This window comes from Colletes latitarsis, chromosome 8 (assembly GCF_051014445.1).
Source record: "Colletes latitarsis isolate SP2378_abdomen chromosome 8, iyColLati1, whole genome shotgun sequence".
NCBI classification, from domain to species: Eukaryota; Metazoa; Arthropoda; class Insecta; order Hymenoptera; family Colletidae; genus Colletes; species Colletes latitarsis.
Window position 1 is genome coordinate 32,938,820 of NC_135141.1, and position 17,996 is coordinate 32,956,815.

The window sequence follows — 17,996 nt, forward strand, 5'->3', positions numbered from 1 at the left end:
AATAATAATAATAATAATGCGATCCTCCTACTATAAATTGCATGGTATAAATAAAATAACTCGTTATATGTGTGCTCAGGATTATCCTAGTTTCACAGATATCGATCGATGTTCCGTTTGAAAAAGTGCTATTATTATTTGTGTGTCATTGTAGTCGTCATCTGGAAAATCGTAATAGTTTTCTCTGGAAATTTATTTGAAATTCAAGTCACGGTATTTCGTCTGACTTTTTCTCTTTAACCCTTTGCACTCGACTGGCAGCTTTAGCAATACAAGGACCCTCAGTATCTGTGTTACAACTTTTATTAGACGACGATGCGAGTCACATTTAATAATTAAAAAATTCAGAATATTCGTATCTTCGATATCGTTGATATTTTATAATATAAAATTAATCATTTTTAACGAAGGAATTATTAAAATAAATATTGGTAAAATCGTCCAAATAATTTCAATTCAATTGTTTTTTAACATTGTTTGAAATAGATCAACGGGGATCTAGGAACGAACGTATCGATCAATATGCAATTAGGTCAAGAAAAACTGCTATTAACTTCATGAAGTATTACTCGGTACATTTATAATTTATTTGACTTTAATACACTTAGTACATGCGAAGGACATCGATATCCGTTATTAAACATGACGCTATAACTATCTTTTATTGCGATATATCGCGAGAATTCAAAAATACAAAATCACTTTTGCAAATATTATGTATCGTTGCTTCACAAAGCTGACAAAGCTTGCAAAATATTTATTTGTTTTATTTATGTATCGAGTCTAAAGAATTAAAAATCAATTTTTTATACAGGGTGATCGGCCAACCCTGGGAAAAATTTTAATGGGAGATTCTAGAGGCCAAAATAAGACGAAAATTAAGAATACCAATTTGTTGATGGAGGCTTCGTTAAAAAGTTATTAACGTTTAAAGTTCCGCCAATACTGAATTTTTTTTCTCGAAAGTGGGTAGGATTTCGGGGTTATGTCTATTCACCAAAAATGATTGTATTTGACCCCCACAACTGAAAATAATTTTTTTAGAACGATTTGAGATTTTTTTTTTTCTATTTTTTTTTTTTTATTTGAAAAAATTGGCAGTTTTTTTTCTAATTTTGGAATCAAGTGGTCGACAAATTTCTTAAGGTTTTACATTAACCTCGAATGTTCAAAAGAGATTAAATAATATTTTCCGAGTACTTTACTAGAACCTCTCCAGTCGAGGGTGCACGTTGTAAAACGAACTGGACTTGAAATCACATCGATCGTAACAAGAGAGATGTCGTTTTTATGGATGAATCTTTTTCGAAGAGTTGCTTGCTAAGCAGAAATTTTTACACTGGAAAAAAGCAGTGATTTTGGGAACCGTGTAACACTCAGTAAAAGTTTACGAGTAGAACCGAGATAGTAAAGAAATTAAACGTCTGTTATTAGTTTGTAAATCGCCAGGAAACAACCGACGTTGTGATTTATAACCAACTAATACGTAAAAAATTTCACCCTCGACGCCCAGATTATAGATTCTTATTTTATCAATTGATCGTGTGCGGGGGTTGTTTAAATTCCTGCACCGTTGACTGACATTTTAAGCGTTCTATAAATAATTTATTTGTACGAAAGGGGCCTGTTACACTCTGCAGAAAAATGGTTTGCCACCCTGATTGTAGTGGATGCTTCCAAAGGATAAAGATCTGGAACATTGAATCCGGTTCTGCCGCTAATGGAAACAGAAAAATTATATTCCTTCGTTGGAACAGTGGGGTCGATTGCGTGATGGTAATTTAATTAAAAATGTATGTGTCTTTATGAAACAAAAGCTTCGAGGAGAACGTGTTCGCGCGATAATACGTTAACACGCTAAATTCGTAAAATATGGCTGTCACGTACAACTTGTTACGTTATGAATCTCGTAGAAAGTATGCCAAAATGGCGACTGGCTATAATCAATAATGGTTTATCGTCATAAATAATCAGAATTTATTTTCTTATTTTAAAGCACACTTTAAAACAAGATATTTCAATTTCTTCATATTTTATCGCTTTTATTTCGGTTGGAATTTATTTACGTTTTCTTTAAAAAAACAATTTAAATAAATATGTCACAGTACATTTCACAAAACTTTATTAGAAAATATAGAGAACGAGTTTATTTGATATTAATATACGAAATATTACGTCGATACAATATTAACATATGAAGTAAAATGAAGACAATTTTTAACAAAATTGTTACAAAAATATTTAAACACAACGGTTGAATTTATTGTTGCATAATCTAATTATTGAAACACGCAGAGATAAATTACATTTTCTACATTATTAATGGAGATTAATGATGCATATTGCAATATTTTACATACAATATTGAAAATCGTTTAACGCAGTGAATAGTAACTTATTAAATTAATACGACAAAATCATACGTCGATAAGAGAAAAGATAAAATGGATATAAATCGGATCATTAACAATTGTGTCATAAATAATAATTCTATGGAAATATACGCGAACCTTATTTTACTCTGGATTATCTACAGGAATGATTTAAATTAATATGATTCCATAGATTTATTCGTAATGCATAAACATTACACGTTCCATAACGTGAAAATTATCTGCAGTTTCCTTTCGTACGCTTATCAATGCTTGGTGTCTGATTTTGAAATAAAATTAAATTCATATTTGGTAAAATTAGAAATTCATATTTTTCAATTCTGCAGGTTTGTTTATTGAATAACAAAATAAAACGAAAGTCTAGTTAGCATTATTTTACTGGTGAATTTATTGGTGTAAAATTAATGTTGTAACCGGTTTTTCCCCGCAGTCTTCTACAAATATTTGAACAAGAAATTGAATCTGGAACGTACATTCAATATTTCTCGGACAATGTGTAAACAAAACTTCATCTCCGATGCTTTATTTTCGTTGGAGTTATTTCGAAAAAATTTCAGTTCTTTTCAAAATATTTATATTCGAAGTAAGATACCAGGAAGTGATGAAAAATGGCTGAAAGATACGAATAAAAAGACTCGGAATAGTGAGTACTGAATAATTGTAATTCCTATCTTTTAATTTTTAAGAAATACATTTTTTTTTTATTGTAACTGTGGTATTATTCCATCTTGGTATTGTGCCAGGATTTTCCAAAGAATTTATTTGTCGTTTTCGACATACTTTACTGTGTTCATTGATACCTTCCGTGACCACAGCTTCAATAAGATACATCGACGATAAAATATCGTTTGGACACTGGCCAAATCATACTGTCCAAACTTTCATTTGCAATTTGTGTTAGACAGACTCTATACACAGCGAAGAAATAGCTTTTCGTTCAGTCAGCGTATCGTGAATTAGTAAAATTATTTCAAGAAAAACAAATAATACATTTTTGAATAATTTTGGTCGTTCTAATAGTAATAAAAATTATTTAGAGCAGAACAATCCTATAAGATACGATCTATCGAGCTTTTTTATATTAAAAATATGTTATTCCTCGTAGTGATTCCATTTCTAACCAGTTTAGTTTAGTTCTAATGCTTTGCGATCGATATTCGTTAAACGTGCTTAGGAGAATAATGAGGCAAGAATCTCGTACTAAACGGATGAACTTAAAGAATTAGGAGCAGTCGGCCACGTTACTGTATTACAAAGCTACACATCGATAAAATTTCAGAGTTAGAGGTCAAAGAGCTAGTTTCGAAGTATTCGACGAGGATACGATCGTTTAAGCGGAAGTCGGAACGAGTATTTCGATTTAGGAAAAATTATTAATGCAACAGGTTTCCCGGTCGCGTGGTTTATTTCTTTTCTTTTCTCTTCGAAAATCTGTTATGCAAGTGCGATGGTTTGTAACGTCGAGGCGTACGACTTCCTCGGGCTCCCGTTACCGTGCGCATCTTCCAGAGAAGAGGTCTTCCCCAAAGCAGAAATAGCACTTTCTTCGCCGGCGAATAAAAAAAGTGCGCGTTGAAGGGGATTCTGAGTCGCAGAAGCCAGTGAATATTGCACCGCCTAAGCGTCGGCATATATCGAGCAACTCTGCTCCGCGATATTTACGTTTATGCTGTGGCGACGTATTTTCGATTTCCCGTTTTCCACCAGACTCTTGAATCTCGCGTTCGAGCAGAATTAGAAACAGGTGTGTACTTCATTTAATATTTGGAATGTATTTTAAAAGTTTAAAGTATCTATTGTATACAATATTATTCTATTTATTCTTCTTTGTTACAATTGTTACTTACTAGCTGAATTGATTTCAATTATTTTCTGCTACCTTTATTAGTGTGGAAAATACAATTTTTTTTAGATCTAAATTATTATTTATATTTTACTCTTTCTCTTTCTCAAATTTTTTTATGAGATATAATCTATTAGGATTCATCCACGTTCATCTGACGTCAGATCCATTAATACGTAACTATATTTCCCACAGCTGAAGCTTGAACAATCACAAGCTGTCAATTTCAGTGCGATTGGAAAAGCGTGATAATTATAACCGAACAGTTGCCTAATCGCTACCTGCAATTTACGGATTGTATACAATCAGAAAATTCTAATCCTCTTTGAAACGTAAACCGAGGAAATATTTTAACCCGTATTCACGAATAAAATTGTTGTTTTTCGCTTTGTCATTGCAGAAGCGATTCGTAATAATTAAAACCGTATTTTAAGAAAGGCCACTTTAAAACAGTAGTAAATTTTGATCGGGGCACGTGAAATTAGTTATTAAACGAATCGTAAAAGTTTTTACGAGGGGCATAAATTTTTTTATCGCATATTTGACTTATGAAAACAGTTGGATGATTATACAACAGTTCCGATCAACTATTTTCTTTTATTATACATTCGTAAAAGAAGTTCGAAAACTTGTATATCATTGTACAAGAAAAATCAATTTTTATTTATTGGAAGAATATATTTTTATAATTAGATATTTAACTAAAAATCTTATTCTTTTGAAAATTAAATTTCTGGATTTAATTTTGTGATTAAAAAGAATACCATACTTTGACTAATTATAAATTATAAATAATTGTATATCCTTGTGCATGATTCGTTCACATTAAATATATTATTGTGAATTGTTTTATTAGTAAAATAGGGGGGGAAAGTGGAATACGCGAGCGATTCAGTATGTCTGTCCACTATCCACTGTTTCTACTTACACTGACGTCCAAGTCGTACTCCATTGTATGCATTTGCAATGAATTTTCAAAGTCTATTTTTTCGAAAACTAAACCTCGTACGAAAAAATTTCATTCCACATTTTCGATTTATCATCGCACGTGGAATCACCCTCCATCGATCGTACCGCCAATTACCGAATCCCTTTGTGACGGGAGAATCGTAAAGCGTCGAAGAAAAAAGTATATCGGCCGTGGAATAATCAGCGCGTGGAAACGAATCTTGAAGCATGATGACGAAACGAGGCTTCCGTAGTTGTACTGCAGACGAGTGGTAGCACGTGCCATCTCCTTGGTGACAGGCTTTCAAAGCGTATCTGTACTTTGCTAGCGACCGTACGATGCAACGCGACTCGAGTTCTCGTGACAATACGTACTTACGCCGAGCTTACACACTCCGGAGAAAGCGAAAGTCGGCCATTTACGATTGGCCGAATGTTTGGTCGATGGTGCAATCTAAGCTGAAAAGGGAGGAACCGGATATGAATCGGAGAAAGTACGCGAAATCTTTTATTCGCGTTTCTGCGCGATATACGTCGAACGACATCCGGTCGAAAGTGAAACTGGACACCGTTTCGAAGTGCTCGAAGACAATGATGTTAACCGGAGATGCTCTGGTTCAAGAATGTTTTATCCCACTTTTTCTTACTTCTCGCGGATCAGTCGCTTTAAAGTGAATACACAGAGTACTACAGCACGGTAGAAATTTTTCACGCGTGAGGTATTGTACACTGGAAAGTTCTAAATATTGTGGATGGAATTAAAACAAATGTGTTTGTTTTGTTCTACTGAATTTTATAAACAAACTGTGCTCCTTCGATTTTAACGACCTTCCGTAGGATGATAGAATACGTATTTACAACGATTACATGTACGGAATATTGACCGTAGTTACTTGAGAGTTTCAAGGATATGATTAATTGTAACTTATAAAAAATAAAATCTAGAATAAAAATAGATTGTCGATAGTACGGCATTTTCTCTGTAAATGCAAATGTTATATAGTATAGTAAATATCAAATGAAATTGTTTTTGTTGCGTATGTTTAAAAATTAATAACTCGTAAACGGAGCCTCGAACGCAATTTCGTTATTCTTGATTTTCAACTTTTACGCGTAGAATCATCCTGAACGTCATGCGTGACGCATGACTATAGTCATCGACCGGAGTTGCTCCGATATTTTCTCGCTAGATGGCCACGTTTCTCATTCGATTCTCGCATGAAAAATGACGCGACATTAGTTGATATAGCCGTCGTCGTGGCTGAGAAAACTAAGATCATACTTCACAGGATCATTTCTGTAGTAGATCTAATTTGCTCTGTGCCTAAACGCAGAGTTGATGCAACCACGATGAGGATAGATAGCTCCTTTCCCTGAGCGTGAGGAAGACTCGAGAAGTTGACTTGATTCAATTTCTCAGTCATCGATGATCGTTCACCCCTTGTACTCAGTGCGAGGGGCCTGGGAAGTGGAGCTTTCTGAGTGGCCGCTTATTATCGAATATTTCAAAAATAATAATTTACTTTTACTTTTTACTTTTATTGGCAAAGAAACTCCCCCTATCCATGATAATATTCAAACTGCTGCAACGCTTACTTTCGTATGCAATTCCGAATGAGCGACCAAGTGAATCAACGGCTGCAAGAGCGCAGAATTTGCTTGGGAAAATGTCTGCCTATTTGAATATAGAAGACTGGTTTGAATCTATATGCGTTGACCCAGTAGCCATTCCGCGAGGGCGCTTCTATTTCCGCGTGCCCCGAAAATAGTCTTGCGAGTATAATCAAAAATGTGGTAAACTTCGATATTATTCAGATTGAAATATCGGGAATAAACCACATTCCACACTAGCATTTATTTCCGGAACGTTTACGATCCAAACGCAATGCTGGAGAAAAGATGTAAACAATATTCTCAGCATTAAAAAATAAATTATTTCAACAAAGTCGCAAACAACATTTTTAAAACAAGTTAGCTGTAATTAAATATTTTTGGAAAAAGCTGGAGGTTAGTTAACCACATAGATTCCCTCGAGGGACTATTGGAAACTACATTTATTTCGAGAATATGCTAGGTCAAATATCATTACTTTTGCGCTTCCACGTTTCCTCGCTATAAATGTACTTCAAAGTAAGTTTGACATTGCTTTCTAGCAGCATTGGCCTTTTTGCCTCTCAAAGAAACAGTCAATCGAGCATAGTGGCCAAACGACACGATGGAAACGGTCACTCGCAATCAGTAACCTTCAAAGATTACAATTTTCTGCCTCAATTACCGCTACTATAATAGCACAAATGCATTCCTGGTACGTTTAAGGTTTCACCTTGAACTTTACTTCCGTTGCTTGTGAAATCATAAGACCACCGTGAGGCATAAAATCTCTGCGTCACAGCTACTGTGGCGGTAACCATAAAAACACACGGTTATGAAGCTGTTTGCTAGTAGTAAATTTCCGGGACTTCGAGCGAATCGATACAAGTTTTGCTGTTAAATAATCGTATCCGTATCCGTATCCGTATCCGTTTACGTTTCAGCTTTGGAAATAAAATTTTTCGGTCCATAACTCTATTACTATTCCCAAATTTCACCCGCGCGCCCTTCGAACAACAGTCATAATGGATTTACGAGTTCATGGATCACGGAGACACTCACTGTCAGTGAAACGTTCGAAATTTCTGTATCTTTATTTCGTGCACAGTGACAGTCTTCGAAATACTTATGAATTCGCGTATTCCCTGAAGCATATCTGTCTGTAGATTCTTTTTAAACTACATTTTATGAGGATTAATCTAATATTATATAATCAGTCTAATTAATCGAGAAAAGTAAATACGTTTCACAAAAAGTTATTTCTTTAAATAAACAAATTAAAAAATTTCTTTTCACCGTGTAATTCTTATAATTCATATCATAATTGAGACAAAATAATAAAAATAACATAACATAAGAATTTATTATACCCTTACATTGATTACTATAATTTTTATTTAACTAATATTTTGGACTTTCGTATTTCTATTTAAATATTTAAATCGCTGAAGTGTTCAGACATTCGTCGAACAAATAATTCGACAAAAAATTCTAGTCCCATTTTCAAGTAGAATCAAGGCGACGCGACCTCCGCGATGGCATTTATGATTAGATAAGCGCCAGGCTCATTTCCATCTTTCGTTTCAACAAACGGATACGTGGGAATGCATTAGAATATATACTCGTTCGTTTGACGTTCGTAAAATAAATCTGATTGTGCCCGATCCTGTTATTTTACTCATAACTGTTACGTAACATGTAATTAGTGTTTTGTCGAGTGAATTCAGTACAATTTACCTGTTGTTTTTTTTAGGAAAGTTGTTTATGATAACAGTTACGTATGACTGGGATCGCATTTATTGAATTTGTCTTGATTTGCATTGATCTGTGCTTCTTCGAAGTTCGACTTGAAACGTGTGTACCATAAAAAAAACTAACGAATGAAAACGAAGTATTTAACGCTGTGAAACGAAAAGTAACAACGTGTCTACGTGTCATCGTGCCTAGACAAATCGAAACCTACGTCCACAGTCTAAATTTGTATTCGATGCGGATGTAAGGTATGTTTTCTTAAACATAAGGCTAATGGGGCGTTGACGTAACTGAAAAATAAGTCGCCACAATGGTCTTTGTTGGTAATGTGCGTGAACGTCCAGCTGACTGGTTGTGAGACTCGTCACTACAGCGCATTTGTAAGATACTATCTCTAATTTTCAATTATCGTGAGGCTATAAACGACGTATGAAATGTGGAACATGATGACGATATCATGAGAGCTGATATCGACGAAGTTTACGTTTACGGAATCGTACTCTTGAATGCAGCGAACTGTACATGCGACTGCAAAGCAGGCGTTTGACACAGAGTAGATCGTGTATACCTGCCACAAACGTGTACTCGGTCGAACAGCGTGTGTTCGTTTGAACAATGACAAAGGGCATTTCGGAATAAGTACGATGACGGAAATGTATCGGGACGTCTTGACTCGCGAGGTTGGAAATAATCAGCAAATAAAACTGGCTTGATCGACCAAAAAGTCAAAGGTTCTCGCTAAGTACGAAAACACGTATTCAACCGAGTTCCATTTCCTCGCTAATGCACGCCTACTTGGAAACTACGTTATCGATTTACTCGAAATCGAAGCCCTCCATGGATGATCGTCGTTTTACATTTTCGATTTACTTTTCGTTCGTTAGATTTTTAATTGATTCGACACGAACGAATAAACGAACGTATAGAAAGTGTAGTTTGGTTTAAATGCTCTGTTTTCGTTTTACTGACACCTTGATATATGCAGCTTCACTAATGGGAATCTGACCTATAAATGCTAAGCGTTCCAATAATCGAAGAGCTACTGTAATAGCAGAATTACGGAGGAGATCAAAGAGATTAGAAACGAAACACGAAAGGTTAAGTAGAGTAAAAACTTGGGCAAATATCGAGGGAGTAATAGCGAAGTTAATGTAGGGTAGAAAACAATGGAAATGAGGGAAAAAGTAAACGATGAATTGAACAAATATTCAAATAGTATTTTATAAACGCCTTACAAACATGTATAAATATTTCAAGAATAGACACTCATTCAAAAACTTTGTAAAAATCGTTATCTTTCTCGCCAAGAAATTGTTTCATTTTTAAAAGAAAATAATAAATCTGTTAAAGAATATATTTGCAAATTTTCTTGCTAAATGTTAGGGTAATTCGATCGTGAAAACGCGTGTGGAGAAATTCACTGCAATGCGGAGATTCCATTACTGTTTTCGTCGTGACTATGTGCCTGTAGAATTAGTCTGAACGTCAGTTCTTATAATTTATTTATAATTGGCATGACTCTTGCTTTCCAGTCAAGTATAAGTCTAAGTACATTTAGAGATATATTCATAATATAAATATTTTCTAAGATCGGTATTTCGATTAATGTTTATCTCGCGATGGAAAGAAACCAAAAATAATTTTACGAATTACTCGGTTGGTTAAATCGGTTTTCTGGCCAGTTATTGTAATTTCGTGGTCGTTAAAACGCGGGATTAATTACGGTTTGCTTGTCGTTCGTTACGGAAGCTGTATATTGAAAGCCATTTGTTTCTTCAAACGCTCAACGACGCGACATGAAATACGGCGCAAAATTGTCAGGCCCCCAACGTGCTGCAATTTAATCTTCGTATTATTTTCCATGAAATTCCAAGCGTCGAAAAATACACAACCGTTACTTGTGTTTTTCTAAGCAGTCGTAACCGAATAAATATTGAACTCAAAATAAAATTCATAATATAAATTTTGAAAAAATCCTGTAAAATTTTAGTTTGGTCAAAGACTTACCTACCTATCGAAAGATAATTGTCATCATTTACGTTTGCAAATAAGTCGACTTACCACGCCTAATACTTAACAAAAACAGGGATATTTGAATCTATGATCCACCACACGGCAAAAAGAGATTAAAGTCGAGGGGGGGACAATGCTTCCATTGTAAATAGAGGGTTGAAACGACATTGTTTCCTGGGATCGTGGAACCAGGGTTTCTGGAGGCTGTGCATAAAAGCGAGCCAATGTAAACCGCAATCTTCATTTGTTGCTCGAAGGCTTTCGGCCAGCTGGCTATCAGCGCCGCTTTGTTCGATGTTTTCGTTGGCATAGAACGGGCACACGAGTTTGTGCGGCACGCAAACCGGAAAGGTCAGCAGTCAGCAGCCATCTACAGCCCTCGACATTAGCGATTCATATCGTGTTCACGCGCAAATTGCCATTGATACGCGCTACGAGGATCGACCGACTGTTATCGGTCAGAGCAACAGCATGTTTCTTTCGGAAGTGAACGGTGTTCTGCACGACATCACAGTCCGTATTTCAACTTCCTTTACTCCGTGTTTCCCAAACCGTGACCCAGGAACTTCCGGGTGAAAGAAATTATCTTCAAGCTAGGTGATTTTGTCCATTTTTATGAGACCAAAACTATTCAAATTTATCTCCTTTAACATTTCAATTTGTAAATTAATTTTATTAGTTCCAAATAGGGGTATTTTGATACGTTCTTCGGTTAACGAATAGTATAAAAATAGACCAAATGAGATTTCAAAGTTATTTTTCTATCGATAGTTGGTTAATTTAGTTTTCATGGGCAATGTCGAGGCAGGAAACACGGGACAATTCGAGGTAATTTTTCTCGCGTAAGTTCCACTTCCCTTTTATAGCATTTTTAAACAACTTGTTGGTGCTACGAGAGCGGCAAGATTCGGAGAAGAGCAGCATCACCGAAACTTGTAACCACGGGCGCCTCGTAATTGGATGAAGAATCAGTCTCGCGCGGGTTAAGTACTCCAAAACACTGGCTTTCACAGAAAACTTTCACAGAGAAGCGTATTTTCCGCTGGAACAACAATATTTTTCGTTTAAGATGTTTCCCTTTCTGCTTAGCGCCTGGTAAATTAGAGAAACGTCGAAAGCAAACAATCGTATTTTTAAAGCTTCTCTTAAAAAGATATTGTTATGTATAGACGATTGGTCAAAGAGGTTGAGGAATAATAAATGGCTATTTACGACTGCGTCGAACGTCGTTGACTATTTCTATTTATCGATTATTTTATTTTGCTCGTTCATAATATATCGGTTTTACATGTATCTATTTCCACGATGGATCGGCTGGCAATGTGTTTTCCTTTTTTGGCGCGTTGCGTACAGATTACGAATATAGAAACAGCTGCGACTGATAAAGTGGTTTCTATCACTCACACGCGTTTTGACACGATTAAATGTACGTGAGATTCGCAGCGTCGGCTACCCGTGGTGTATTCATTTTGCAACACCTCGTGGAAGTTATCTCATTAAAATTACACAGCGTGCTACGGATTAATTACAGCGCCCGCGGTGGAATACGGTATCTGCGTTTCACACGAGTGTTGCGAATTCCATTGCATTTCTATAAACGCGCGAACGGAAAGAATGATAACGCTAAAGGACTCGTAAACTATGTGTAACTTTCGCCTGAACATGTGTAGTATTGATTGAATTATTAATATGTAAACTTCACAGAAATTTCCCTACGTTTATCTGAATATATAGTTGTGAGCAAAGTTAAATAGACTGGTTGGCACAGGTTTAATAAAAACATTACTACTCCTGGAAATTGAAATTTTATTTAGTATATATAATTTTCCAGTATTTATAGTGAAACGAATAAAAAGGTAATTAATTTTGGAAATGAATTTTTGTTACAGATTAGAATGAATCTGTTCTTACGTTGCCTGGACAGCGATATGCAGGTACGATGTGCCGCTTGAAGAACCGTCAGAATCATCCTGCTTTAATGGTAAGTCACATTAGTTTACATATTTAAATAATATTAATATAAAGAAGTATTCGATAAAATCAATTTTTTATTATATTTTCTTACCTGAGATTTGTAAAACTGGAGTTATAGAAGTTTATTTTTACCTTGCCTCTGTTTAAAAAAACATTAATATCGACAAAGTAAATATCCATAAATTGAGTGTAAATTAATTTAATTCTTCTCGTAATAATGAAAGTAGTATATGGTCTTCTTCAGGTGTATTGCAACCTTGAAAATTATAAAACAAATGCAATCGAAATAAATTACATTAAAAAATAACAAAATGATAGAAAATTCCTTTGTATATATAACCTGATAATATGATATAACGCCATCGAAGTATTGAATGTCACTAAAAATAATATTAATAGATAATTGAGAAGCTGGTGATTGGAATTTCTTTATTTCCATTTTTACATGCCAGACAACCTTTACGTATACAATATGGGTCATCGACGTAACGATTTATCGTACGATAAGTCGTACGTCGATTTGCAACGATATGTACTGACATTCAGCACACCCACGTCGTATATTTTATTGGCTAGAACGAAAAATTTTACATATTATTTTATAATAAATAGGACTGGATGCTTTAAAAAAAAAATATTTTGAAATTTGGTAACGAATTAAAATTCACTTGCACAAATATCAAAGTATTTTTATCAGTGTCGATAGATAGATATAATTAATGGTACCTTTATCAAAAAGTTTGCAAATGTTTCTTACAAAAGATTTTGACACGAATATGCACTTTATCGAGATTTTTCGAACATTTTGCCAACCTTTAAAATTATCAATTTCTGTCTAAGCCATAATTCATTCTAATATTGAGTGGTATCCACTACAGCCAATGACAAGCTTAATGGATTCTGCAGAGAAGCTGGTAGTTTCCATCGAGGAACCTATCCTCAAAGACGATGTCCAAAAGTACATTAAACTCCGGTCCACTGTCGATTCATAGAGAAATTGGTTCGTTCTTATCCATAATATGATTAATTAAAGACGAGTCAAGTATATTCGAATATCCTCGTCAAAGGAAATCCAAGACTTGTCACGCGATAGATTGCATTGGAAATGTTAACGTGTTTCCCATCAAAGTGTGAAAGAATTCATCGAGTAATTTTACCAGAGAATTCCTTTTTTTACATGGACTATTTTCAATTTCTTTTTACAGGATTAATATCCACCACGTAAAGAGAAGATATACAAGCATTAAACAGTTCTCAATTTCTGGTACTGAAATAATCAACGATTTTATCGATCACGTAATATTCTTTTTGCCTGGCTTTCTTGTAAGAGAATTTTGGGAATCAATTTTGTGGAAATAGTCGAGGTTTATCTTTTGGAAAATATATGAAATCGATTCCCGTCTCGAGGGTTAGCCCTTAGCGTGAAATTGGAAAGTGAATTGCCAGGGCCATCGATTTAGAAGTCTATTTCATAAAAGAGGATAGGGAATTCGAGATGGTGTCGACTGACACGAGATAGTTTTCCAACACAAAGACTGTTTAGATCAAACTCTGCTATGAGAAGGCTTTATCTAATAGCTGTGTAGCTAAAATACTTGATCAATTTTCGCGATGCAGAAAATTTTCATCAACTCCTCGTATCACAAGCTAACAGAATCCAAAGAAATATGCTGTATCTTAAAAACACCTTTATATTTCATTTTTCTCTAGTTTTTCTTTAGAAATAAATAAAAAAATAGATTAGATTTTATCCGGAAAGGAATTTTTCCCGTATCTGGTGAGGAGTACCCAAGCTATTGAGCCTATAATCTCCTTGATCCGAACATGTTCCACCCACTGGCTCACCCAGGGGTGTTGGAGTCGAAATAACTAGCCCTCTCGTCGTTATCAGAGCCATAAAGAAACGGGTCCAGACTCTAGTTGGCGTAAAAAAGTTTTCTCGTAGATCATTCTTACTGCTCTAGCGTGATACAATTTCCCCAGAGACCCTTAGGAGATTTCTACAATCACTCATTTCATGTTTTCAATTATCAGTACGTATTTTGACATGAAATATTTCTCGTTCGAGTATTTATCATCAACTATGAAAATGCTGCAAACAATTATATAGATTGTTACTTTTTTAATTCTCGTGGAAATTGAAGAATCTTTCAACAGTGAATTATGTTTTGTTATAGAATCGTTGTATAATCGTGTATTCTGTGCAGGAACATTAGATTATCTCAAATGGTACTCGATATCGAAAATCACTTGGGGCTAATATATAGTCTCAGAAATGCGTTTGGCCTACTTTCGGGATGCCACTTAGGGAAGCCTAGTTTGGAGATAAACAGAAATCGAGATTTTTCACATTTTCTCAAAGATTCCAATGTGTTTGGTGGTAATTTTTTCTAGTTTAACTAATTACATTGAACCGTTTACAAACATTTTGTAAATAATATCTAACAACGTTCTGTGAGTCATTTCAGTTCGTTCTTTTGACAGGAGCTTTACGTGTCAGAGCCCTGTAGTATTTTGTGTATGAACTGGTAATGACAAGTCATCCTATTGTGTATTTGGCAGACGTCTATTGGGAAAATGTTCTGCACACGGACGTTTTGTTTCGGCTGCGTCATATTTGGCAAGCCCATACATCGGACGAATGTCTACCATTTCTCGTTTAAAATAACTTGTCATTATCGCTTCGAACATGAAATACTAGAAACATCGATAAAAATAAAACTATTGATCATTTTCATTCGAAAAATATTATTATAGCGTATAAACAAATAAAATTAAATTGATCGAACGCTTTGTCTGCTGAATTTTGCGAGGCACATTTCCGTGTTAACTTTGATGGAAACAAAATCGCTGGTCATTTTCGCGTGAAAATACTGTTTTACCAGGAAGATGGAAGAACATACAGGTAGAAAAAGTCCATAAAATCGGTTAATCGGTTTCACAAGTGAACTTTATGAAGCACCGTAATGTTAAGTGTAGTAAAAATAAAACTGCTGATCATTCTGGCAGAAAAAAGTACTGTTTTATAGAAAGATAGATAAACATACGAACGTAAAGGCAGCATTAAATTTATACGAGAATTTTATTATTGAAATACACAATATCTTCGCTTAGAGATTTACGAGTTTTCTTGTTCGTTTCCAGTTTTTTATAGAAATCGTACCGATCATATATTCCAGTAAATATGTATATCATATTTTACTCTTTCTCTTGATTTTTGCCTTGAAAAAGTACATCGATGGTTGGTCTTGCCCCACTTTGTTTTAATATTGATAGTTTCAAATACATCTTTTGTAAATGTATTTTAGAGATAATTTTCATATAACAATCGATAGCAGTAGCTTCTGAAAAATTAGTATATTAACTTCAACGATTTTTCAGACGAAAAAATAAAGTCATTAGTGCCAAGTTTCAGTAAAATTTAATATCAGATATCAAAAACGGTGCGTGGCGCTCATATTATTATTAATACGGACGCGTTCGTTTTTCATTGCAGTGGTTATTGCGTAATAAAAGGAGGAGAATGCAGAACGGCAGAGGAGGCTAGATGAGCAGACTGGTGTGTGTGTAGAATACTAAAAAATACGGAAACGCAAATCACCGAGGGGGAAGTGAAAACAAGCACATGTGTGAAAGAATACGCGGTCCAACCTTGGCCCGCCATTTTAGCGGCATGGTCCTTTGGGCCACTGTATTATTCCTTCAAGGAGCTGGTTTTGTCGGTAAGATATACTTTTACAAACTTGTTCGTATCGAGAAAATAATATTAACATTCGAATATTAACATAAAATTCGGTTTCACAATTCAATTCAAATTACACAATTTTTCTAGATATTTAGCAATTTAATTTTGTCTCCACTCCTTTTCTAAAAAAAATAGATCGTTTTTATAGTTCAGTGACTATAATGAGACTCTCGATATGATAAATAAAATTAAATTCTTATGAAATTGTGTGAATTACGTATATAATTATTGTAAGTCAATTATGAATTCTTGCATTATACACGTAAAAATAAAATTGAAAATGCAAACAGATCGTAAATCTCTTTGTGTAATCGTGGTTTCCATTTGCAATTCGTAGGGAGCTCGCAAACAATAATTAACTGCTAATTTTACCTCGCGTGACATCTAATTTCGTTCCACGCGATTTCCCGATACGGCATCACGAATTGAATTACCCGCCGCGTGTACGTGTTTTGCAACCTATATTCACGTAATAATAATAGAACAAATTTAACCAGGGTGCATTGAAAATTCCACAAGACAGAATATCTTATACGTTATAATCGTTCCTAGTTCTCGTTCGGGATTAATTTCTCTCAAACACGAAACCATTCAACATTATTTATCATCCGAAGCGTTTATTTACGGTTCGTTGTTGACATCGGCGCGAGGTCAATGAACATCTCGATTCACGCGTGAAAGAGAGGTCCCGTCTGACGTGTCAGACGAAGATACAGATAGTCGAATTAAAAAAATTACCCCTTTTTATTTCTTGTAAATGTTAAAAATAACGAAAACTATGTTCAGAGTTGCATTTTATCACAAAGCTGTCCAAAAATATGTGTCAATATTATTCTTTTTTCTTTTGTTTAATTTTTAATTGTCACTTTACGCAACAGCTCGCGTTTGGTTTATTTTCAGGATCAGTGACGGGTATTCCTGGCGTTCCAGAAAATATCACAGTGATGTTTCTGAATCCGACGTCTGTACGCGTATCTTGGAGCACCAGTCAAGTCGAACAAGTCGAGAAATACGACGTCACGTACAAACCAACCGATGCCAGGTGCGTTTCCTCGATTTCAATATCTTTTAATATATTTTCCAATCGTTTACTTCGCAAACAAACATAAAAGATACAGACGTGGCTAGATTAATACGATCGTTGGTGAAATTTTAAGTTCGTGGATCCATACGTAGACCTAAGGCATTTCAGACAAATTCTTGGAATATTTAATATGTTGCATCAAAGAATGATTTCAATAAGATTTAAAGGTCGTAAGAAAATTGCGAAATACTTAGATATACTTATTATATTTATTATATATGAAAAGTGTTCGTTTCAATCACACATTTCCATCACAAAAATATCATGAAGTTTCCTATCAAGAATTTATCGTATCACGTATCATTTTTTTTTTTTTTTATAACAACATGGATGTACTCTTCAACGATTTTGTTTCGTTTATAACAAAAACAAAATACGTAATTACACGAGACACAGTAACACTGATAATAATTAAAGTAGAAACGATTATTTCGATTTATTTGTTAACTAGTATCAGTCTATCGGTGTCAACTTTTAAATAAAGCTCGATATTAACTGATACTTTCACTTCCATTGCGGCACAGGAAACACAACGACAGGTACATAGCACTTTTTAAAGTATTTTTTTTTTATCAAAATTGTACACCTTTACAGACACCACCATGTTGTTTCGGGATAGTGGTAAATGTTGTAGTTACAAAATAATGAATATCC

General features: G+C 34.7%; 1 protein-coding gene and 1 non-coding gene across 12 annotated transcripts in view; both read left to right on the plus strand.

Annotated features, from left to right (window-relative positions):
• LOC143345105 (uncharacterized) overlaps window positions 1-17,996 on the plus strand; it is a 105,149-nt gene that overhangs the window by 52,605 nt on the left and 34,548 nt on the right. For 9 of the 11 annotated variants that reach the window (XM_076771900.1, XM_076771911.1, XM_076771909.1 and 6 more), the window contains 4 exons: window positions 12,429-12,520; window positions 16,010-16,235; window positions 17,159-17,300; window positions 17,867-17,881. In XM_076771900.1, the coding sequence (XP_076628015.1) occupies window positions 16,139-16,235; window positions 17,159-17,300; window positions 17,867-17,881 (254 nt within the window). In that variant the 5' untranslated portion in view covers window positions 12,429-12,520; window positions 16,010-16,138. The remainder of the gene's footprint in view (window positions 1-12,428; window positions 12,521-16,009; window positions 16,236-17,158; window positions 17,301-17,866; window positions 17,882-17,996) is intronic. The other 2 variants (XM_076771907.1, XM_076771908.1) reach the window with 1 other exon arrangement.
• LOC143345190 (small nucleolar RNA U3) lies at window positions 6,457-6,671 on the plus strand. The gene has a single exon (XR_013080212.1). It is a non-coding gene; the product is annotated as a small nucleolar RNA U3 (small nucleolar RNA).